Source organism: Cololabis saira, chromosome 1 (assembly GCF_033807715.1).
Source record: "Cololabis saira isolate AMF1-May2022 chromosome 1, fColSai1.1, whole genome shotgun sequence".
Lineage (NCBI taxonomy): Eukaryota > Metazoa > Chordata > Actinopteri > Beloniformes > Belonidae > Cololabis > Cololabis saira.
The window spans coordinates 51631670-51654462 of NC_084587.1; the positions used below are offsets into that span (position 1 = coordinate 51631670).

The following is a 22793-nucleotide window of genomic DNA, read 5'->3' on the forward strand; positions in this document are numbered from 1 at the left end:
ATGTCTTCGGATTTTTCTCTTACCACTCTTTTAACCATGTAGCAACCCATATATATTATGTTACATAGATTTTATCGTCAGTTATGCATTTCATTCCAAATCATTTGGGCCAGGTGTTTTGGGTAGGTGTTTCTTTAAGTATTTCTGAGCCTAATAATAATAATAATAAAAAAAATTATATATATGATATATTAAAAAATATATATGATATATTGTATATAAAAAATGCATATATATATATATATATATATATATATATATATATATATATATATATATATATATATATATATATATATGCCTTAGGTTTTTACCAACATTAACCATTAATATGTGTAGCAACCCATATATCCTGGATTCAAGGAAGATCCTGGAATGGTGGCATTCTCGAAAAAAAACTTGGAGAATCCTGGTCTGCCTTCAACATCAGTGGCATTTAGAAGTTGATGAATTGAAATGTTGGAAGTATGTATGGAGGTAGATTTTTTTCTTAATTATTCAATCAAAAAAAAAAGATTGCTCCAATCAAAGAAACAAAAAACAGAGCATTTTGGACAAAGTGGGGTGGCTGTAGACGTTGGTGACACTCAAACATGCCTGACCCTGGTCTGACCGATTTTTGAAGCAACTTCTTTTTTGATGAAATGATAAAGACACACATGTCCTACCCATAATATGGCCCAATACACAAAAAAACACTACTTCAATCAAAAAAGTTGCTTCAAACCAAAAAACTTCACTTCTATTAAAAGAAAACATTGTTCAAATGCATTTTTTGAGTAATTCTTTTGAATATTTTTTTCCATTCAAACCCTTTTTTTTTATTGAAATCTTTTTTTTTTTTTTGATTGAATTGAAATTCTTTTTATTGAAAATATATTTTTTGATAGAAGCAATCTTTTTTTTGATTGAATAATTAAGAAACAAATCTACCTCCATAGTAATGGCCACAGAGACAGAGGTGCGGTAAAATTAGAGGCCAAAATTAAAGTGTGAATGGAAATGTTAACCCTGGCCCCTACTTTCACCAGTTAAATTTATATCAAGAAATCTGTATATTCAAAACCGGAAATCATTGAGGTCTTAAAAATTACAAAAGGAATTCAGAGTCTTATGACACAAACATCAAGTCTCTGGAAAAAAAAAAGGTTTCCCTTAGTAATCCCAGAATAGGGACATATATTTTCTGCATTTAACCTGTCTCTAGTGAAACCAGGAACCACTAGGCTACCACTCCTCATTACCACATTATCAAACAAACAAGGTCCATTTTTTTTCATATGCATGTTGTTAATTATCATAAACACTTAATGTTTTCATTTATTTTTTTGGTGCCGATTTCAACAGTGGGTTCAACTCTTGGGAACAATTACAGACGTAAGACAGTGCCCTAGCTCCTACACATCTCTCATGTTATCCATAATTAGATAACTTCCTTAAAACTGGTCATTTATATCAAAGCAGGGAAGCATTTTCAAAGAGAATGAATGGAACATGACTGGGGAACTGTTCCCCATTTATTATCATTTAAACAAAATCAATTCTCTGGGTCAAAGGCACATGTTGGCATTATATCAAATATATTTTCTGCATTATTTTTATTACTTTACTATAAACACTGTTTTTTACGACGGAGTATTAGGGCCAAACGAAGACAAAAAAAAATGGGAGATTACGAGAATAAAGTCATAATATAATGAGAATAAAGTCGTAACATTACGAGAATAAAATCGTAATAGTACGAGAATAAAGTAATATTATGAGAATAAAGTCGTAATATTATGAGAATAAAGTCGTAATATTATGAGAATAAAGTCGTAATATTATGAGAATATAATTTATGAGAACTCTAACAGGAAGAGCATCTTCTCCCTGTGTTAAAATGAGGAATATTGAGCATCTTGTGAAGTTATATTTATATATTTAATATTGCGACTTTATTCTCGTAATTTTACGACTTTATTCTCGTAATTTTACGACTTTATTCTCGTAATTTCCATTTTTTTTGTCTAAGTTTGGCCCTAATACTCCGTCGTAGTTTTTGGTCACATTACTACTAGTAATAATAATAATAATAATAATAATAATAATTATAATAACAACAATATGTTAAATACAGGTACACATGGTTGTTCATATGTACATAAGGTATTTGTCTAGAGAATAAAGAGAAATACAGCCTTTACTGAAAGAAATAAGGTGATTAGGCAGCTGTTCTGTAGCCTGGTCTTGTTGCGTGTGTACGTTCAGTGACAGCCTAATTTGGCACAACACATGTTCAAATGGATAGCAGGACAAGCACATATTCATGTATTCATGTATTCATGTATTCATCCCACACTCAGAGTGAGAACAGCTGGTCATGTGACAGGTCCTGGTTCCGGGTCTGGGGGGGTCTCGGTGTGGATGAAGGCACGCTGGAAATCGTCTGGCCACTAGGGTCTGCTGCCTTCGCCCGATCCTCCAAAAACTGGTCAAATTCTGAAGAAAGTTGGTAAAGCATTATCTTCCCATGAAGCCAGAGCACATTTCTGCTTGAGAGGAGACAACATACTGTACCTTCACTGGACACGCCCTCGCACACCAACGACTGCTCTTCCTGCTTTCAGAAACACATTGTAAATATTCTCTCTCTCTCATTCTCTCATTTCATTTAATGTTCTCTTACCATGTTAAAAGGTAACCATTTGTCTATGTCATTTTGCAGACCGTTTTTTGTTGGTTGCATCTAAAAGGGCCAAAGTCAAAAGAGAAAGACTCAGAGCTTCATTTGTAATGTTCTATCCCAGTAAATGCGTGTTGGCTAGTGGAGTGTGACGCACCGCTCCGGTGACCTGCAGCCTGGAGTCCAGAGCTCCGGCCAGTCCCTCCACCGCTCCAGGGTCCTCGTACCTCACACTGCACACACGTGAGGGGATGGTTCAGTTAAAGCTAATCACAATCATTCATCACAAACAAGTGGAAAGTCAAACACCAGCTTTAAGGAATTTAATGACATTATAAATGCAATCCCTAATGGAGTCGTTATGTTATTTAAAAGTACGACGGGACAGAACTTAAATATAAATTTGTCTTTTGATACGACTAAACTTGAAATTGGTGAGATTTGTTTCTCCTCGAGACGTAATAATAATCGTCATTTACGTGCATTGTTTCAGAAGGATGTTGTATCAATTCCATATGTGGGTTCTTATTGGAATAACCTTGTTAACTATCTCGATTGGAAAAAGATTTGGTCGTTACCTGCAAAATACTTAATTACAAATAAAATTAAAGAAGTATCTTTTAAAATAATTCACAGTCTACCCATGTAAAATTTTTCTTCAACGCTTCAAAAAAGACAGACACTGCCTGTTGTTTCTGTGAAGGATCAATGAAGATGTTTTTCATTTATTTTGGAGTTGCTCTTTCACTGCCAAATTATGGAACAATATCTGTAAGTTGATTTGTGTTTGTGTTGAACCACATTTCTCCCTTTGCTTTGAACATGTATTGTTTGGCTTCATTGACTATCCCATGTTAAATTTTTTTTTTTTTCATATTAAGTCAAACACCAGCTTGTTAAATTTCACTCTGTTAAAAAGAAGGGAAAGCAGGAAAAGACGCTATTCATAAAACATGGGGAACCTGTCATTGTTTATGTACGGTAATAATTGCTCGGGGGTTTATGTTCTGGGTCTCTGGAACTTTTCTCTCACCTTCTTGTAAATCTTCTATCCCGGTACTTTCTACCGTCTACAAATGCCAAAATGTTCATATCTTTCATTACATTTATGAAGTGATTAGTCTCCTCCTGGTCTTGGTTTCTCCGTGTTTATAAGAACTTCCAGAGGGGTATTCCAGGAAGCGGGTTTAGTGAAAATCCTGAGTTTGTTAAGCCTGAGATGAGGGAAATCCAGAGTTTTCAGTTCCAGAAAGCGAGTTAACTCAAACTCTGAGTCAGTTACTACGGCAACTGAGCCTGTGAACCTAACCTGCTCGCTAGCAGGTTTACTTCAATAAAGCCTGAGTTTCTCTCTGTCTCCTCCCTCAGTGGCGTCAATTCAGCCAATGGGGCAAGTGGCAGAGAGAGCAGAAAAAGCGTATCTAACAAACGCAACGTATTTTATTCACTATGTCAGTGCAACAATATCACAGGGACATCCGAGTTCAACTTCAAGTGTTGGGAAAGATAATAACTAGTGAAATCCATCATGTTTTTCTGATATGCATTTGTAGTTATTTTATATGTATTAAGTAATTGAATAAATCAATACAAATTGACACGGAGTAATTCCATAAACGTATTAACACTTCTAACTCCAGTGGCGTGAAGTATGTGGATCTTCAGATGCAAACTAATGTTTCCTCAAAGGAATTTTGTAAATTGAAATGTTAAATAAAGTTTAAAAAGAAAAAAGAAAAAGTATGTCGCTCTTTTGTTGTCGCCGGTTGCCATGGTGAATCCTTGTTTCAGGGCTCTACTGATGATGGCTTTTTATTTCCCTCACGCACGCGCTTAGCTCGAGCTTAACAAACTCAGAGTTGATTGAACTAACTCAAATCCGCTGTTCTGGAACCGAAAACTCAGACTTTCCTATCTCAGGTTAAGTCAACTCAGAGTTCAGGTTTAAACTCGGAATTTGTTGAACCTGCTTCCTGGAATACCCCTCTGGTCTTTTGAGTCCAGAAACAAGGATTCACCATGGCAACCGGCGACAACAAAAGATCCACATACTTCACGCCACTGGAGTTAGAAGTGTTAATACGTGCGTATGGCGAGTATGTGAGCATATTTCAGAAAAAAAACACGAAACACGAGGAGAGAAATGGCGTGGGGGAAAGTTGCTGCAGTCAATGTGTAAGTTTGAATGCAGTATTCATTTAACATTTAAGTGTTTCTCAATCCTGGTCCTCGTGTTCCCTGTCCTGCATGTTTTAGATGTTTCCCTGCACAAACACACCTGATTCTAATTAAAGGTCCTCATTAGCTTGTCACCAAGGTCTGCCCAACTCTGTTGATGACACAGGTACTTTTATCACGGTGTGCTGACGCAGGGTAGCATCTAAAACATGCAGGACAGGGGCCCACGAGGACCAGGATTGAGAAAGCACACTGTCTTATAATATTACAGATGAAAGCAGTGGTGGAATAGTATTGCATGACATTTTATTGTCATTTAGATCAGGGGCAGCCGCCACACCTCGGCTTCAGGGGAAAATGTTTTTTTTTAATTTTTTTTATGCATTTATGGAATTACTCTGTCACTATTTGTATTGATTTATTCTATTACTTAATACATATAAAATAACTACAAATGCATATCAGAAAAACATGATGGATTTCACTAGTTATTATCTTTCCCAACACTTGAAGTTAAACTCGGATGTCCCTGTGATATTGTTGCACTGACATAGTGAATAAAATACGTTGCGTTTGTTAGATATGCTTTTTCTAATCCCGTTAGGCGTTTACATGACAGAATATTCAGTTAGAAAAGAAGTAACCCACCCCTGGGTTACTCCTTTTCGGGTTTTGAAAAACCGGAATATGAGCAAATTCAGGTTATTCAAAGGGGTTATTGGTGTTTACATGGCCGTGCAAAACTGGGTTATTGCTAATATTCCGGTTAGAAAAGGATTATTGACTGCATGGAAACGTAGTCAGTGTTATAGGAAATGAAGTATAATCCTCAACATTAAAAATCTAGTTAGTTTTGTCTGGAACAAAAATACTGACTGTCATGACGTGAACATGTTCATCATGCATTATCTCCAACATATAACAGCATGAGGTGAATCTGTGTCTCCCCACTGCTCACCTCTTCCTCTGCTCGGCTAAGGAGCTGCCTCTGGTTTGGGCAAACATGTCAAACTCCTCCTCATCTTCTGCAAAACACAATGTCAAAGTTTTATTGATGTTCATTCCGCTGGCCATCGCTGGAAATTTTGCATAAAATAAAAAAATGTTCAGCCACAACATCCTATTTCCCACCAGAAATAAAGCAAACCAAATACAGGACTGTCTCAGAAAATTAGAATATTGTGATAAAGTTCTTTATTTTCTGTAATGCAAAAATGTCATACATTCTGGATTCATTACAAATCAACTGAAATATTGCAAGCCTTTTATTATCTTAATATTGCTGATCATGGCTTACAGTTTAAGAAAACTCAAATATCCTATCTCAAAATATTTGAACATTCTGGGAATCTTAATCTTAAACTGTAAACCATAATCAGCAATATTAAAATAATAAAAGGTTTGCAAAATGTCAGTTGATTTGTAATGAATCCAGAATGTATGACATTTTTGTTTTTTTAATTGCATTACAGAAAATAAAGAACTTTATCACAATATTCTAATTTTCTGAGACAGTCCTGTAAACGGCAACAACATGGAAGTAGATAGTGACCAAATGGAAGCAGACTCACTGTGGGGGGCTGACTGGTGGTTGCTCTGGATGCTGACGGACTGCTGGGTGCTGGTTGAAAGAACGGCTGGCTCTTGGTCGGTGGAAGGTTCAGGGCGGAGGTGGAGGAGGCTCGGACTCACGGCAGAGCTCTGCAGCGCAGCAGAAATCACATTCATCTCAATGTGGACATACAGCCATCATCATGGAAATAAGCAGTACTCGAGTTGTAAAAAGAAATCAGGGGGGATGGTGGATTTTATCATATGGGGACAGATAATTTGTGCTGATTACAAATAATATAATATATTACAAATAATAGCAGTGACCAAAACACCTGCAGAAATACTGCAGGAATGACATAGCAGCAGTTAAATGCAGCCTTCTGTAAGCTTTAAATATCCACTGGGCTTACATCAAATACATCAAAACACAACAATAAAAAACACTTTTCTGAACTTATCAATATGACTCTGTCCTTCACAGGATAAGTAAAATGGATCACTGCAAAAACTCAAAATTTTAACAAGAATATTTGTCTTATTTCTAGTTAAAATGTCTCATTTTAGTAAAAGAAATCTCATTACACTTAAAACAAGACTCATCACTGGAAAAAACAACAATTTTCACCTGTTTCAAGTAGATTTTCACTTGAAATAAGTAGAAAAATCTGCCAGTGGAACAAGATTTTTTTGCTTTTTTGTAATGAGAAGATAAATCTTGTCCCACTGGCAGATTTTTCTACTTATTTCAAGAGAAAATTTACTTGAAACAGGTGAAAATTGTCAAATAAGTTATTTTTCTGGTGATGACTCTAAATGTTGAAATAGCAGTAAAACCACATTCATTGATGAAATGACATAAGGGATGGAAAGGGGGGATGGCAGTTTTACTGGGGGGATGATTTGGACCGTTTTTATTTCAGGGGGGATGCCATCCCCCCTCACCTCCAGTACTGGGCATCATCATGGAAATAACATCACTGCAGCAGTTTACTGAGACAAATAAAACTGGAATCATCTCTACAAACAAATCTGATAAATATCTTTACTTGCTGTGAATTTGAAACTTGAGCCTTGTCCAGCCTGTCAAACCTGAAACATAGATGCAGCAAGTTTAGGAACGTTGTGTTTGAAGCTCACTTAAAAAAATAAAATCCCCCCCACGGAGCAGAGCTGCTGCACACCTCTCCCAGCGTATGAAAGCGTTGTTCAGGTCGTCGTTCACCATGAGCAGCTCCTGGATAAAGCCTTCATCCTGCAGCTGTGGGATGAGCTCCACCACACGGGCCTGCATGCTCTTGCACACGGAGAACAGCTGCTGCTAGGGCCAAGACCAACAGAGGTGTCAAAAGTATTCACATTCATTACTCAGGTAGAAGTATAGATACTAGAGTTTAAAAATACTCCTGTAGAAGTTGAAGTATCAACTCAAGTTTTTTACTCAAGTAAAAGTATAAAAGTACTGGTTTCAAAACTACTTAAAGTATAAAAGTAAAAGTAATGTAAGGGGGAAAAAGCCATTAAGGACAAAAGCCATTGAAAATGATAATAATATATGTGTACTATTGAGCATTAACATGTGTTTCAGAGAGCAGGAGATATGATGACTAGTTGCCTATAAGTATTGTAATGGTGCACAAAGTCAAACTTCAGAGGCATGTTATCATTTATCCTAACCTTTATTGGAATGTACATCCAAGTTTAGTTGCAGGAATCTGAGGGAACGGATGTAAGAACAAAACTGGACAAGAACATCTGAAACAACCACAACCAAATTCACTCAATCCGGATGGAGCAATTTAACTGGATAGTTTTTATTTAAAGGCCCAAATGAAATAGAGTAACGAGGCTGTTTTTAAAATGTAAGGAGTAAAAAGTACAGATAATTCCATGAAAATGTAAGGAGTAAAAGTAAAAAGTCGTCTGAAAAATAATTACTCCAGTGAAGTATAGATAACCAAAATTTCTACTTAAGTAAGGTAACAAAGTATTTGTACTTCGTTACTTGACACCTCTGAACACAAACCACACACCAGTCACTCACTGCACTGCTTCTTGCTCTTTTTGTTGGTTTTTAATTACCAACTTGGTTGAAGTATTAAGCAAATTGAAATAACAACAAGACTGACCACCCACTGATATTTCAAACTTGTTAATTGGAACTTGTTTATTAGTTCTGCAATGCTAGGAGTCAGGATGACTGGCAGGGCCACAGATTAGTCTATTGGGATACAGAAATCCCTACCTGCAGAAGGGAGGGGCGGTATGGACTGAAACATTTATCACCATAATTTCTGGCATTTATCCCGATAATACCAATTCAACTCCAGCTTTGTAACTATAAATCTATCACCACATTCAGTCTTTGGTGCCCCCAAAACAATGCTCTAAAATAATACTAAATCCTACTAAACTACACCAATTAAATTTAATTAATAAAAAACATTTAAATTAGTCCACCTGTACTGCAAAACTGTAATGACTCAAATGAAACAAGTAAAGAAATGTAAGAACAGATTCAACATTTATTCAAACTGTATGGCTTAAACGGTGGGATAACAGTGCAAACAGCAAAAGTACCAATGTCCTTCAAGTTTTAACGCAGAACCATAAATCAGCTTTACACAAAAACGTCATCAATGGGAATTTATCGTTTTTACAGCGAGATGACAAATTCTTACCGTGGGGAATTTTTTTGACGGTTTATCGTGAACGGTAAAATATCACCCATTCCTAACCTGCAGGTTAACATATTAAGGTTTTTTACATGGCTCAACACAAATGGACCACATAGTCTCACTGACACTTCACTAAACTACAATTTCAAATATACGTCCAGGAAGCGTAAAAATGTGGAGGCACGGCAGCCATCTTTTCAGTGTCAATGAAAAGATAGTGGGGTGGGTTTTCCACGGTTTCCCAGCAAAATACTGCAGCGTACTGAGATGACCGATGTCATGCACTTCACCTGCAGGTGGATTTAATGTCATCACTGATCTACGTGTAATGGATATGTTTCCACAGAACATGGGCACTTGAATAATGTAGTGGAGTCCTGGCCAGAGTGATCATGAAGGAGTTTCTGACACAGGCCGAGTCAAATCAAGGGTTTTCAAAGTCTGAGATGGTAAAGAGAGAGTAAGGATCTAAATAATGTCTGCTAAATTATCTTATGCCTACAGGATCAGACTGTGCTGCTTTATCCAATAAACAATTAGATAGTGAAACTACTAAATCCATGTAATGTAATACATGTTATAGCATATAAAAATGCAGATAAGGGCTGGGCGATATATCGAGATTTTAATATATATCGATATATTTTCAAACGCGATATGTTACGAGACAATATAGTTTATATTGATTTCATTTTTTTTTTTTTATGATTTTGATAAAGCTTATTTTGTGACAAATTGACTTGAATGTTTTATTTGAGATTTGCACAAATGTTTTGTTATTTGTCAACCTCAGTGGAAAAGTCTGCCTGTTACAGTCTACATTGTATTAATTGCACAGTGTATTTTAATGTAATTGTTATGCAGGAAAGGGATATTTGTTTTAATTTATTCAAAAAGCATTTTTATTCTTTATATGCAGGCAGTTTATTATTATTTCATTTGTTTTATACATTTTGATATTGTGCAGACCTCTGTTAATAAAGGAACCTGTGTGACATTTGGCACGAGGCTTTGTATTAAAACTGATTGTTTTTTTAAGGGTTTGCCTCAGAAAAAAATGAAGCTAACAGAGATGCTAACAGAGATGCTAACAGAGATGCTATGCTATAATGCTTTGGGGGAAACCCCAATTATGGCACAAAAAAAATATCGATATATATCGAGTATCGCCATTCAGCTAGAAAATATCGAGATATGACTTTTGGTCCATATCGCCCAGCCCTAGTGCAGATGCTATATAAGTTGTTTTTAGGTTTACTGTTCATAATTATAACACTAGAGGTTCCAGTCAGCTCAAATGACCAATTCCAAGGACCAATCATCTTAAGAGATCTTTTATTTATAGATCAGTGACTTTGTGGAATAACCTGCCTCAAAACCTCTGCTGCACATACCGGTACAACAAATTAACTTTTAAAAACAATCTTAAAGTCTACTTAGCATTGTAAAGTTTTTGTTGTTTGTTTGTTCTTTTTGCATTCTGTATTATTTAAAAGTTTTTTTTTCTTTAATGTAAATTTATCTAGTATCTAAATTGTCATCGCGCATTGAGTTAAATCATGTAATCACTTTGTTTTTATAATTGTATAATTCTGTATGTTTCTTTTTTTCTTTGTGGACCCCAGGAAGACTAGCTGGTTGCTATGGCAACAGCTAATGGGGACAGTGTTGTGCAAGTTCATACTTCTCATGAACTAGTTCAGTTCAGTTCACATAGTTTAGAAATGAACAGTTCACGTTCATAGTTCACCATTTTCATTTTGAACTAGTTCAAATTCAGTTAATATCAATATTTTTAGGTGAGAAGTACGAATCCTAAAACTGTTCACCGTAGACCAGTGGTCTTCAGCCCTGGTCCTCAGGACCCCTGTCCTGCATGTTTTAGATATTTCCCCTCAGAACTCTAATATAAATGATGTGATTAACAGACTTGTGCAGACCTGGATGACAAGCTGATGACCAGTAATTACAATCAGGTGTGATGATGCAGGAACATCTAAAACATGCAGGACAGGGACCAGGACCAGGGTTGGAGACCCTGCTGTAAACAATCATGTTTTGTTCTAGTGGTTTTTCAACTTTCCTCAGAGACTGTAAATCTCCAACCAGTCGTCCATTATCAGTGTTTCTCCCTGTTGCAGGTAAATCCTCCCCCTGAAGGAGCAGCAGTGACTGGGGTCGTTTGGGGCTGTTGGGTCTTCTTGGTCTTTCTGGTGACTTTGTTTGATTGTCAAGAACTCGCAGATATTTTCTCACACTGGACTGATGCTTTAACTCCACATGACGTTTCAAATTTGAAGTTGATGAGGCAGACGCTCAGACTTGTTTTCTCAGCGCAGGTGGACAGAATTTGCACAGAAAGGTTAGATTTTTACCGTCAGACTCTTTGGGAGACGATGTGTAAAATTCCCGCAAATAATGATAAGGATCATCATCTGACCGTCTGACGCTGCGTCTGCAACGTCTCTCTTCACCCGTCAAGGCTGATTCATGGTTCCGCGTTACACCAACGCAGAGCCTACACCGTAGCTCTGCGTTGGTGTAACGCGGAGCTACGGCGTAGGCTCTGCGTTGGTGTAACGCGGAGCTACGGCGTAGGCTCTGCGTTGGTGTAACGCGGAGCTACGGCGTAGGCTCTGCGTTGGTGTAACGCGGAACCATAATTCAGGCTTCATTCGTAAAGACTGCACCGGGCTCATGGAGTATTTTAAATGTGCCGCCCGCTGGTGAAATGAGAAGGATTATTCCGTAATAATTGGACCTAAAGAGTGAGGCTGAAACTCACATAATCTGAACGGTTCAAATTCCAGTTCCTGATCTGCAGAATGAACGAGTTCACGTTCTAGTCTTTATTTGTAAATCTGTTGCGTTCAGTTCAACGTTCTCACAGAAATGAACGTGTTCAATGAACGTGTTTATTTGAACTCGTTCATGCACAACACTGAATGGGAATCCTAAATAAAATCAAAATCAAAGTCATATAAGGCACATTAAGACACACACACACACACACACACACACACACACACACACACACACACACACACACACACACACACACACACACACACACACACACACACACACACACACACACACACACACACACACACACACACACACACACACACACACACACACACACACACACACACACACACACACACACACACACACACACACACACACCTTCAGCAGGTGTGTATCGTCCGCTGAGCTCTGTCCAGGAATCAGATCGTTCAGCATGTCCGACATGACGCTGAGGTTTCCCTTCACCAGCGCCAGCTCACTCCGCAGCTTCTCTTCCTGGAATTACATTTGTTTTAAAGGAGAAGAAGAAAAAAATAGGTTACATCACTTTAAAAGTAACCCCATGAATTCCTGGCATGAATGCAGACAACACTGACCAATACTCCAATAAAAGCATTTCTGATAAACACCAATTATTCCTCGCTCCAACCGGAGCAAGGATGTCGTTTTTCCATCGACAACCCTTCATTGTATCGGTTTAACTGAAAGTGGGTTAACTTGGCAAAGTTAAAAACGCTTCTCACTGGCTTGGACTTGGATTCTGGGCAGACTTAATTAATACAAATACATCCAATTAGCAGTCCATAAAGCCATGGGTGAAATACAGCTGGTTACGATGCCCTGAGGCCTCAGTCGGTCGCTCCAGTCTAACAGTGGCCAAATGCCAACCTGTGTCCACTCCAGGTTTTTATCTGCTTCATTTGTTTGTAATTCATGAGGGAAACGGATCTGTCCATTTAGCTTTTTTCAGTCAAATGTCCAAAGGACAAATTTCAAGGGACTATACATTTCAAGTATTTTAGTGAGAAAAGTTACGAATGACAGTGAAAAAATATCTGTTAGATATTTCTGTGGAGTCACTGACTGTGTTTCCATGCATCAATAACCCTTTTAAAACCGGAATATTAGCAATAACCCGAATTTGCACGGCCATGTAAACACCAATAACCCCTTTGAATAACCCGAATTTGCTCATATTCGGGTTTTTAAAAACCTGAATATGAGCCCTGGGTTACTCCTTTTAAAACCCGAATATTTAGTAATGTAAACGCCAAACGGAATATCCCCATCAAACGGAACATGAATTTGTTTTCTGCACATGCTCTGTTCACAAGGAATCCTGGTCTTTTGAGTCCAGGAAGTTCTTATAAACATGGAGAAACACAAGACCAGGAGGAGACTAATCACTTCATAAATGTAATGAAGGATATGAACATTTCTGCATTTGTAGACGGTAGAAAGTACCGGGATAGAAGATTTACAAGAAGGTGAGAGAAAAGTTGCGCAAAGCAGCATTTGTTTTGAATTTGGATACAGGAAGAAGAAGCAGAAATGACGGGAATGATGTTCTCGTGCGTCGCTGGTTTGATCCAGATATCCCAAATGATTAATTACCATGTAAACGGAATATTCCGAATGTTTCAGTAACCGGAATATTTTCTTTTTTTTTTTTAATCTTGTCTGCACACATATTAATGGTTGATACCATGCCAGTACAAACCTAAGGCATATGTGCATTATTACTATATTTAATATATATACATATATATACACATACATAACCCAAATTTTGACTGCATGTACACGTAGTCACTGAGTGACAGGGGCATGTGGGCAGGTTTAGGGAATGGTACCTGTTCAGGAGTGAGTGAAACGGGCCCGTCGCTGGGCTGGACTGCAGGGGAGGGATCCTGACTGGGAGGACTGGGAGGACTGGCAGGAGCTGCTGGTTGATGTGTGGGATCAGCAACAGGAGCCGTGTCAGCTGTCCCATTCTCTGGGATACTCTAGAAGATTTGTCAGAGGTAGAATGTAGTCAGATATGTTTATATTAGGCCTGTGTTGGAAAAAAATTATCGATTTTCTGATTCTAAATCGATTCTCATATCAACTGAAATATTGCAAGCCTTTTATTATTTTAATATTGCTGGTCATGGTTTACAGTTTAAGAAAACTCAAATATCCTATCTCAAAATATTAGAATATTCTGGGAATCGTAATCTTAAACTGTAAGCCATAATCAGCAATATTAACATAATAAAAGGCTTGCAATATTTGAGTTGATTTGTAATGAATCCAGAATGTATGACATTTTTGTTTTTTTTTAAATTGCATTACAGAAAATAAAAGAACTTTATCACAATATTCTAATTTTCTGAGACAGTCCTGTATGTAGTTCCAGTGAGTCGCCAGTCTCACCCTGTTGGGAGTGTGGATGGGAGACAGAGCATCCAGATCTGTCATGGGGAACTCCAGACCTCTTCTCCTCAAGTCATCGTATACGTACACCACGCCTGCCAGGGAGGGAGAGCTGCGGAACGCATCAGCCCACGACTGCAGATGAAAGACAATACATTTCAAAAATACATTTCACCAGGCAAAAGAAGAGTGGCAATGTGACGCAATGACAAAAACAACTTTATTGCAGTTTTTCCAAGCCTGCCTCGACCCAATATTAGAATTCCTTCCCATCATAAGCCACAGTTACCTCGTATAAATACCTTGGGATCTGGCTGGATGATAAATTGACCTTTGATGTTCATATTGATAGCCTCCCAAAAAAGCTCAGAACAAAGTTAGGTTTTTTTTCATGCAAAAAAATGTTTTCCTTTTGCTGCCAGAAAAAGATTGGTACAAAGTACCTTTTTGTCAGTATTAGACTATGCTGATGTAATTTACATGCATGCATCTTCATTTCTTTTGAAAAAACTGGATGTAGTCTATCATGCTGCCTTGCGGTTTGTAACTGGTTCAAGTGCACGTACACATCATTGTAATTTGTATCAAATGGTTGAATGGACTTCACTGAGTCTAAGGAGAAAATCACATATGTTAATATTTATTGCAAAAGCATTACTGGGTAAACTACCGCTCTACATATCCAATTTATTAAAATATTACTCTAGTAGCTATAACACTAGATCATCAGAGAAAATTCTCCTCAAGGTCCCAACACTGGAACAGAGTTGGTAAATCAGCCTTTTCCTTTTATGCACCGCAAGCTTGGAATGAGCTACAACACATACTCACCTTGAAATATTTACCCTCTCTTAACATGTTCAAACATATGTTAAAATCAGTTTTCACAGAACAATGTCATTGTTTTTAATCAACTGTCATTATTTGTCATGAATTCTTTTTAGCTTTCTGATCCTTGTATGTTTTGTGTTTGTTTGTTTCTTGTTTTGATATGTTTTTATATTTTTGTAAAGTTACTTGTCCTTGTAAGTATTTTCTTTTATATGAAACTGAATGTATTTTTCTGCTGCCATCTTGACCAGGACTCCCTGGCAGAAGAGATATTGTATCTCAATGGGACTTTCCTGGATAAATAAACAGTGCATGTAGTTTCCGTCCAGACACACCTGTATCAGGCTGAGAACACGGTCGTGCAGGACAGTTGGGGGGTTGTATTTGGGCAGAATGGAGCGGACCAAAACTCCTTCAACAAAGTCCTGCGTTGCCACCAAAACATGGAAGCGATGGCCACAGTTCTTCACACAGGCTTCAAGAACCTACGAGATGGAAAACTATTCATTATATTTGAAAATTGCAATTCCAGCTAAATAAACAATAAACCTTTTTATTGATACAGTCAATATGTCTGGCAAGAATTTGAAAGATTACTTAGCCATTTGCAGAAGTGACTAAATAAATATGCAGGCCACTTTGCTTTGTTTCTTTGTCAATGACTAATCAGGACAACCTTCATACTGACTTTTAAATAAGTCCATCCCTGCCCACATTCCTAATCAGGACAAAACAAATAAAACTAAAACATTAATTCAATACTCACAGTGAGAGCCAACATAATCTCTCTGAAGTTCTTGTTTCCTACTATTCTCTTCTTAATTGCTTTAACTGCATCTCTGGGCCTGAGGGAAAACAACTGTGTATCAAATTAGTCATCTTATTGATTACATAAAATGAAAATATCATATAAATATCATATACAGGAGAGGTTTTATGATTTTCTGTTGCAGAAATATGCATCCCTTTTTTCACTCATAGTCCTGTGTACAAAATAAAGAGATAAAAACAAAAGAAGTCCTATAGAATCAAAAAATGTTGTGGATTAAAATGAAATTAACCCAAGTAGGCCTTTCTGTTGAAAGAAGTCACATAACCATAGAGGAGGTGACCCAGTATTCAAAAATACATAACACCAATAAAAACACAACATAAAATACGTATACCGGACTGTCTCAGAAAATTGGAATATTGGGATAAAGTTCTTTATTTTCTGTAATGCAATTAAAAAAAACTAAAATGTCATACATTCTGGATTCATTAAAAATCAACTGAAATATTGCAAGCCTTTTATTATTTTAATATTGCTGATTATGGCTTACAGGTTAAGATTAAGATTCCCAGAATATTCTAATTTTTTGAGATAGGATATTTGAGTTTTCTTAACCTGTAAGCCATGATCAGCAATATCAAAATAATAAAAGGCTTGCAATATTTCAGTTGATTTGTAATGAATCCAGAATGTATGACATTTTTGCATTACAGAAAATAAAAGGACTTTATCACAATATTCTAATTTTCTGAGACAGTCCTGTATTTCTGAAATAATTATTAAATTGACTGATAAAGAAGCTTTAAGAAAAGGAATTATTGCATAGTGGGTCAAACGATGACTAAAATCACCAATGAAAATGTCTACCCTTCATCCGTCTCGTTGACGATGTCACAGATCTCCATGTTCAGTCCCCAGTCCTCGGCCTGCAGAGAGCTGCTGGTGGCCCGCTCTGCACACAGGAAAACACAGCAGTATTAAACATGTCTTACACAAATACCTCCTTCAGTGGAGCATCTTATGATACATTCAACTTTAGAAGGAAAAAAAAAAAAAAAAGGTTAAAATGTTTGCCGAGTTGAAACGTGATGATTTGTGTTAAAACTGGTTTAACTGATCTTTCGGCTTCATGGGCTTCAGGGCTTGTAGCACCCTATAATGTAATAATTTCCTATAATGTAATAATCTCCTGAAAATGTAATAACGCCTGAAAATGTAATAAAATTTGCACTTAACTCAATCGAAAATGTAATAAAACCCAATAATGTAATAACTTCACCAATAATGTAATAAAATATCCTGACTGATATTGTAATAACATTTTTACATTTTTATTTTTTTTCTTTCCAAAACTGATAATGTAATACTTGACAAATAATGTAATATATATGTTCATTTTCAGTCCATAGTTCTACATTTTGTGTTTTAAGTATCTAAGAATGTTATATACACTGGATTTGAAACACCAGAATGACTATTGGGTTAAATTGCAGACTTTGAGTGCCATGTAATAAATTCTCAATAATGTAATAAGGTATTACATTATTGGTAAAAATGTTATTACAATATCCGTCATGATTTTTTTATTACATTATTGGTGAAGTTATTACATTATTGAGTTGTATTACATTTTCGATTGAGTTAAGTGCAAATTTGATTACATTTTAAGGCGTTATTACATTTTCAGGAAACTATTTCATTATAGGAAATTATTACATTATAGGGTGCTACAGGGCTGCACAATATGTCATAGATCTCAATATTATCATCATCATGACAATATTAACAAATCCATCCATCCATCATCTGTACCCGCTTTATCTGCTGGAGCCTATCCCAGCTCATTACAGGCGAGAGGCAGGGAAACACCCTGGACACGTCGCCAGTTTATCGCAGCAATATTAACAAATGCAATACCAAAACTACAAAAAAAAAAAGAAAATATTGCAATAAATAGCAGTCTATTATTTCCATAATCCCATGCAATTACACTCAAACTGTCAACAACATATTTGACCTCACAGATGAAACCTCACTGCCAAGATATCAAATATGAGGCTAATGTACACGGAGAGTGTTTTAAGAATGATGAAGGGAATGAAACAGGTGGAGAAAACTTGGGCAAAGACATCAGCAGTCGGTTTTATCTGTGAAGCAGAAAGACGTTGATGAAATACTTTAGTACATTTTTATATGCAAAATCATATTCAGCAAACATAGAAAAGATATGGCAGAGACATAAGATGGTTTGTGCAATCGGGGTAACCTGTCTGCAGTCCTGACCTGCCCCCATGAGAATATAAGGAAAAAAAAGAAAGCTAGTAGCGTTTCACACTTTGAGATGTGCATGCAGGAAGAATGAGACAGATTCATGTCTGACACGCATCAGCATTGGGTATCCTCAATGTCAGAATTCATACACCTCATCTTCTTGGTATGAATAAGAAAATGCAATAAATGTATCAGGTTTATGATATCTGGGGGAAAAAAATACCTTTTCAAACTGAAATGTACATTTTCACATTGCATCAAAACTGTCTGATTTTGAACTGTAGTGAACAGTTTTGAAAGATCCTCGTGTTCGTTTGTCTGGTGCACCATAAGAATACCAGGGAAAACAATCAAAGTTAATACAAGCTTTTATTATATCATGCACAATGAGTTTCCAGCCGGAGGTACACTTTCTCAAACTACTTAGGTAGGAGAGAAATGCACAATGTTGCCATCAATCCAGTCATATTTATACTAAAAAGGGAGGTGTTTTGTACGTTGTAAGAGCTGATGTTAAACCTTATCTGTGAGTTCAACTGCAGTGAAAGAAACTTAAACATGTCACACTTTCAGCCATATATTTTCTGTTGTCTATCTCTAATCCGACATGCCAACCCAGCAAACATCTACGACAACCAAAACCCAGAGAAAAACAGGAGGGGACCCATCAATCTTAAACATCCGCTCCTGTTCACCGTCCTCACCTAAAGAAGAACTCAGATAATCAGTCTGCTCATAAAAACAGGAGGTGGTTCTGCACTGAGAGCAACCATCACAGTACAATCTTATAGAAAAAAACCCTCATACTTTTAACAATTTCATAAAATCATAACAGTTTCCATCTTTAAAATCTTCTCCTCCAAGCTGTTTAGCAATCAAGGCCAGCTTTTTTGCACTCCATACTTTACAGGCTCTTTATAAGCCTCTAAATCTGCTTCATTCCTTTCCACCAACCACTGCACAAACCCTCACGCTCTTGCCTTTCTTGGGCCCATTTACTCCTTTCCCCTCTTAATATCCCCTCCCTCCACTTCATGTGACTGTCAGCTGCTTCTGTTCTCACTTTGCTCTGAATGGTTTACTGTACATCTGTGCAGCACAAAGTGAGAGGAGATACGCCGCAGAAAGGCTACAGAAAGGTTCTGTAATCGGTCCTCATGAGTGTCTTGGCAGAGGTGTATAATCAGTACTGGAGTTGAGGGGGGATGAGGGGGGATGGTATCCTCCCTGAAATACAAATGGTCAAAATCATCCCCCCTGTAAAACTGTCATCCCCCCTTTCCATCCCTTATGTCATTTCATCAATGAATGTGCTTTTACTGCTATTTCAACATTTAGAGTCATCACCAGAAAAATAACACCAGAAAAATAACTTTTTTGACAATTTTCACCTGTTTCAAGTAAATTTTCATTGAAATAAGTAGGAAAATCTGCCAGTGGGACAAGATTTAACTTCTCATTACAAGCAAAAAAATCTTTCTACTTATTTTAATTGAAAATCTACTTGAAACAGGTGAAAATTGTTGTTTTTTCCAGTGATGAGTCTTGTTTTAAGTGTAATGAGATTTTTTTACTAAAATGAGACATTTTAACTAGAAATAAGACAAATATTCTTGTTAAGATTTAGAGTTTTTGCAGTGATCCATGTTACTTATCCTGTGAAGGACAGAGTCATATTGATAAGTTCAGAAAAGTGTTTTTTATTGTTGTGTTTTGATGTATTTGGTGTAAGCCCAGTGGATATTTAAAGCTTACAGAAGGCTGCATTTAACTGCTGCTATGTCATTCCTGCAGTATTTCTGCAGGTGTTTTGGTCACTGCTATTATTTGTAATATATTATATTATTTTTAATCAGCACAAATTATCTGTCCCCATATGATAAAATCCACCATCCCCCCTGATTCGAGTACTGTGTATAATCCAGGTGCCATAAAGTCAAAATCCTGTCCAGCAGTTGTTCCAACCCTCTGAAGAAGCATGTGAAGACAATGCTACAGCAATTTCTGCTGTTTGCAACATGGGAATTGGTTGTTTTTTGCAGAGGTGTTTAATCCAGATGCCATAAAGTAAAAAACCCTGCTGTGTTTCTGGATCAGCCTGTACAATTAGAACAGGTGTTTCACCTACCATCTACCTGCAGAGGAGCTGGTTTAGTATTTGGTTGGAACAACTGCTGGACAGGATTTTTACTTTATGGCACCTGGATTATACACCTCAGCTTGATTGCACATCTCTCCAGTATTTTGAAAGCGCAAAGGATTCCGTTTCCATTAACTTAAAAACAAAGAGGAAAAACCATGCATTATAACCCTGGTTCTTTGAATGATATCAATTACACACTGTATACGCTGTCAAATTGTAGTTAGTTGAAAACACACACTAATCTAAGGAAGTGAGAGGACACACTGATGGGTTCCCTGATTGGACCACAGACATGTCACTCAACTGACTTAAACCAATCACAGACCAGATCAGAGAAGCCGGAGTCCCACCTTCGCCTGCGTCATGGTCGTTAAACACGAATTATGTTTCGGACCAATTCGTATTTCATCATAAAAATGACATGACATTCGTCACCAATTTATTTTACTCCTTAAAAAGATCTAAAAACTGTCGTTAAATGTCTAAACAGAAGACAAAAAATCGCAACTACTGACACTTGAAAAGCCACTGTGACTCACCAATTCTCTGGCCGACGGGTGTTGAAAATGGGTTTCCGATGAGAAACTCCATTTTCTCGCTGATTGAAAACATCTTCAAAGATGAATAGTTGCTCACTGTAGAAGTGAAACAGTTCTCAGAGTTGTTGTTGCTGCTTTGCTTCCAGTGTCAGCTGTTGCTTCACAAACAGGTCCCGAGGAGTCACGTGAAACCAGCACCAGAGCAGCGGAGCCAGGAAGCGGCTCCGCGGGAGTCACGTGGTGCAACAGCAGTCACGTGGTCCAACAGCAGTCACGTGGTCCCGCGGGACTCCCTTTGGTTTGACTCAGAGCGATGGATAAAACATCGTTTTATCCATCGCTCTGGTTTGACTGTACACAGCAGTGCACGCTTCAGCAAGCGCTTGACACGCGCGCCCGTGACTTCTCTTTCGTGAAAAAAACATCCAATAACTTTATCACAGTTTCATCCAAAGCAAGGATTGTCAAATGTTAACATTTTTGCTTTTACTTATTTTATGGCATTATCAGGTCGTAAGCCTCGGTACATCATCGTCTGCCTCCTGAGTCCTGTCTGTTCACTCCAAGGTATAATGCCAAGTTATTTTTGTGCAAATTATCCTATGACTTTTTCCAGATTGACTTGACGTTAATTTTCACACATTGCCTGCTTTTAGAATTATTCAGTCCAAGTCTCTCCTCCTCGTACCCAGGAATAATGCTACGTTGTTTGTTTGTCTTTGTGCCCACTTATTATTTTTCCTTCACACTTTTCTATAAACTATTTTATAGAATGCTAGAAGACTGCTGACAGACACTGCACACGGGTGTCCACGTTTTTGAATGATGGAAGGTAAGTTACGTTATTTTGTTGTGTTATATTATATAAGATATAGTACATGTGCCACTTCTTTACCGCGGTTGAATTGGTTTGATATTGGATATTGGATATTCGACATTCAAAGACATCCATAAAACTTGTGATACATACCACTGATTTTGGTCATATTGCTTGTGATGTGTTCATGGTCATCTAGACTATATCACAAGAGAGTAATTATTATAAAATCATATTATGGGCTGATTTAATGAGGTTTAATGAATTCAACACCCATAAAACTTGTGATACATAGTGGTTTGAAAACAATCGGTGTTATGTATCACAAGTTTTATGGGTGTTGAATTCATTAAACCACATTAAATCAGCCCATGTATATGATTTTTAAATCAGCCCATATATATGATTTTTTTAATAATTACTGTTTTGTGATATATAGTCTAGATGACCATGAACACATCACAAGTGGTTTGACCAAAATCGGTGGTATGTATCACAAGTTTTATGGATGTCTTTGAATATCCAATATCCAATATCAAACCAATTCAACCGCGGTCACTTCTTTCTGTGTGTGCCATAATCCCTAAGTAAAACCAGTAGAGTAGACATACTCAGCTCAGCTCTTTGGGTATCTGTTTTACAGATACTTCCTCGTGGCTGCCTCCATCATTCAATGTTGTGAAAAATGATGGAGCCTACATCTCCGGTATGGTCAATACTGATGAAGACCTCAATACCTTACTGGAGAGTCACAGAAGAGCAACACTGACGTCTTATCATTCTTGGTAGGACTATGCAATACAAATCCAAAGTGCAAAATAGTACGACATAGTATAGCATAGAATGTTGATGGTCATTTATGTCATATGGAAGCCCATAAGGGACTTTATTCAAATGCAAATGTAATTCCACAATAGCATTATCATTTTCCACATATGCATGAGTTATTTGGAACAAAAATGAAATTAAAATGCAATAATTCAATTTGAATTTTCATTTTCACATACTTGTATGGGCATTCTATGACAATATTAAAATGAAAATGGAAAAGCTGTTTCACATTTCATTTTGAAAGATTTAACCTGATTTACAGAGGACAATTTTCAAATGTAATAAGAG

General features: G+C 37.1%; 1 protein-coding gene and 1 long non-coding RNA gene across 5 annotated transcripts in view; one reads left to right on the plus strand and one right to left on the minus strand.

The window, feature by feature from the left end:
* Window positions 1-1180: 1180 nt before the first annotated feature.
* Window positions 1181-22793, minus strand: part of LOC133447583 (target of Myb1 membrane trafficking protein-like) — a 217967-nt gene continuing 196354 nt past the window's right edge. The window contains exons 1-15 of one of the 4 annotated variants that reach the window (XM_061726305.1): window positions 20858-21076; window positions 16772-16856; window positions 15899-15977; window positions 15468-15617; window positions 14302-14436; window positions 13737-13889; window positions 12262-12378; window positions 7579-7712; window positions 7444-7486; window positions 6415-6544; window positions 5802-5868; window positions 2823-2898; window positions 2669-2728; window positions 2560-2599; window positions 1181-2481 (exon numbers count right to left, since the gene is read on the minus strand). In XM_061726305.1, the coding sequence (XP_061582289.1) occupies window positions 2342-2481; window positions 2560-2599; window positions 2669-2728; window positions 2823-2898; window positions 5802-5868; window positions 6415-6544; window positions 7444-7486; window positions 7579-7712; window positions 12262-12378; window positions 13737-13889; window positions 14302-14436; window positions 15468-15617; window positions 15899-15977; window positions 16772-16856; window positions 20858-20930 (1482 nt within the window). In that variant the 5' untranslated portion in view covers window positions 20931-21076 and the 3' untranslated portion in view covers window positions 1181-2341. Of the gene's footprint in view, window positions 2482-2559; window positions 2603-2668; window positions 2729-2822; window positions 2899-5801; window positions 5869-6414; window positions 6545-7443; window positions 7487-7578; window positions 7713-12261; window positions 12379-13736; window positions 13890-14301; window positions 14437-15467; window positions 15618-15898; window positions 15992-16771; window positions 16858-20857; window positions 21077-22793 lie in introns of those variants that run through there. The other 3 variants (XM_061726297.1, XM_061726313.1, XM_061726320.1) reach the window with 3 other exon arrangements.
* LOC133454138 (uncharacterized) lies at window positions 21249-22444 on the plus strand. Its single transcript, XR_009783361.1, has 3 exons — window positions 21249-21424; window positions 21629-21689; window positions 22318-22444. It is a non-coding gene; the product is annotated as an uncharacterized LOC133454138 (long non-coding RNA).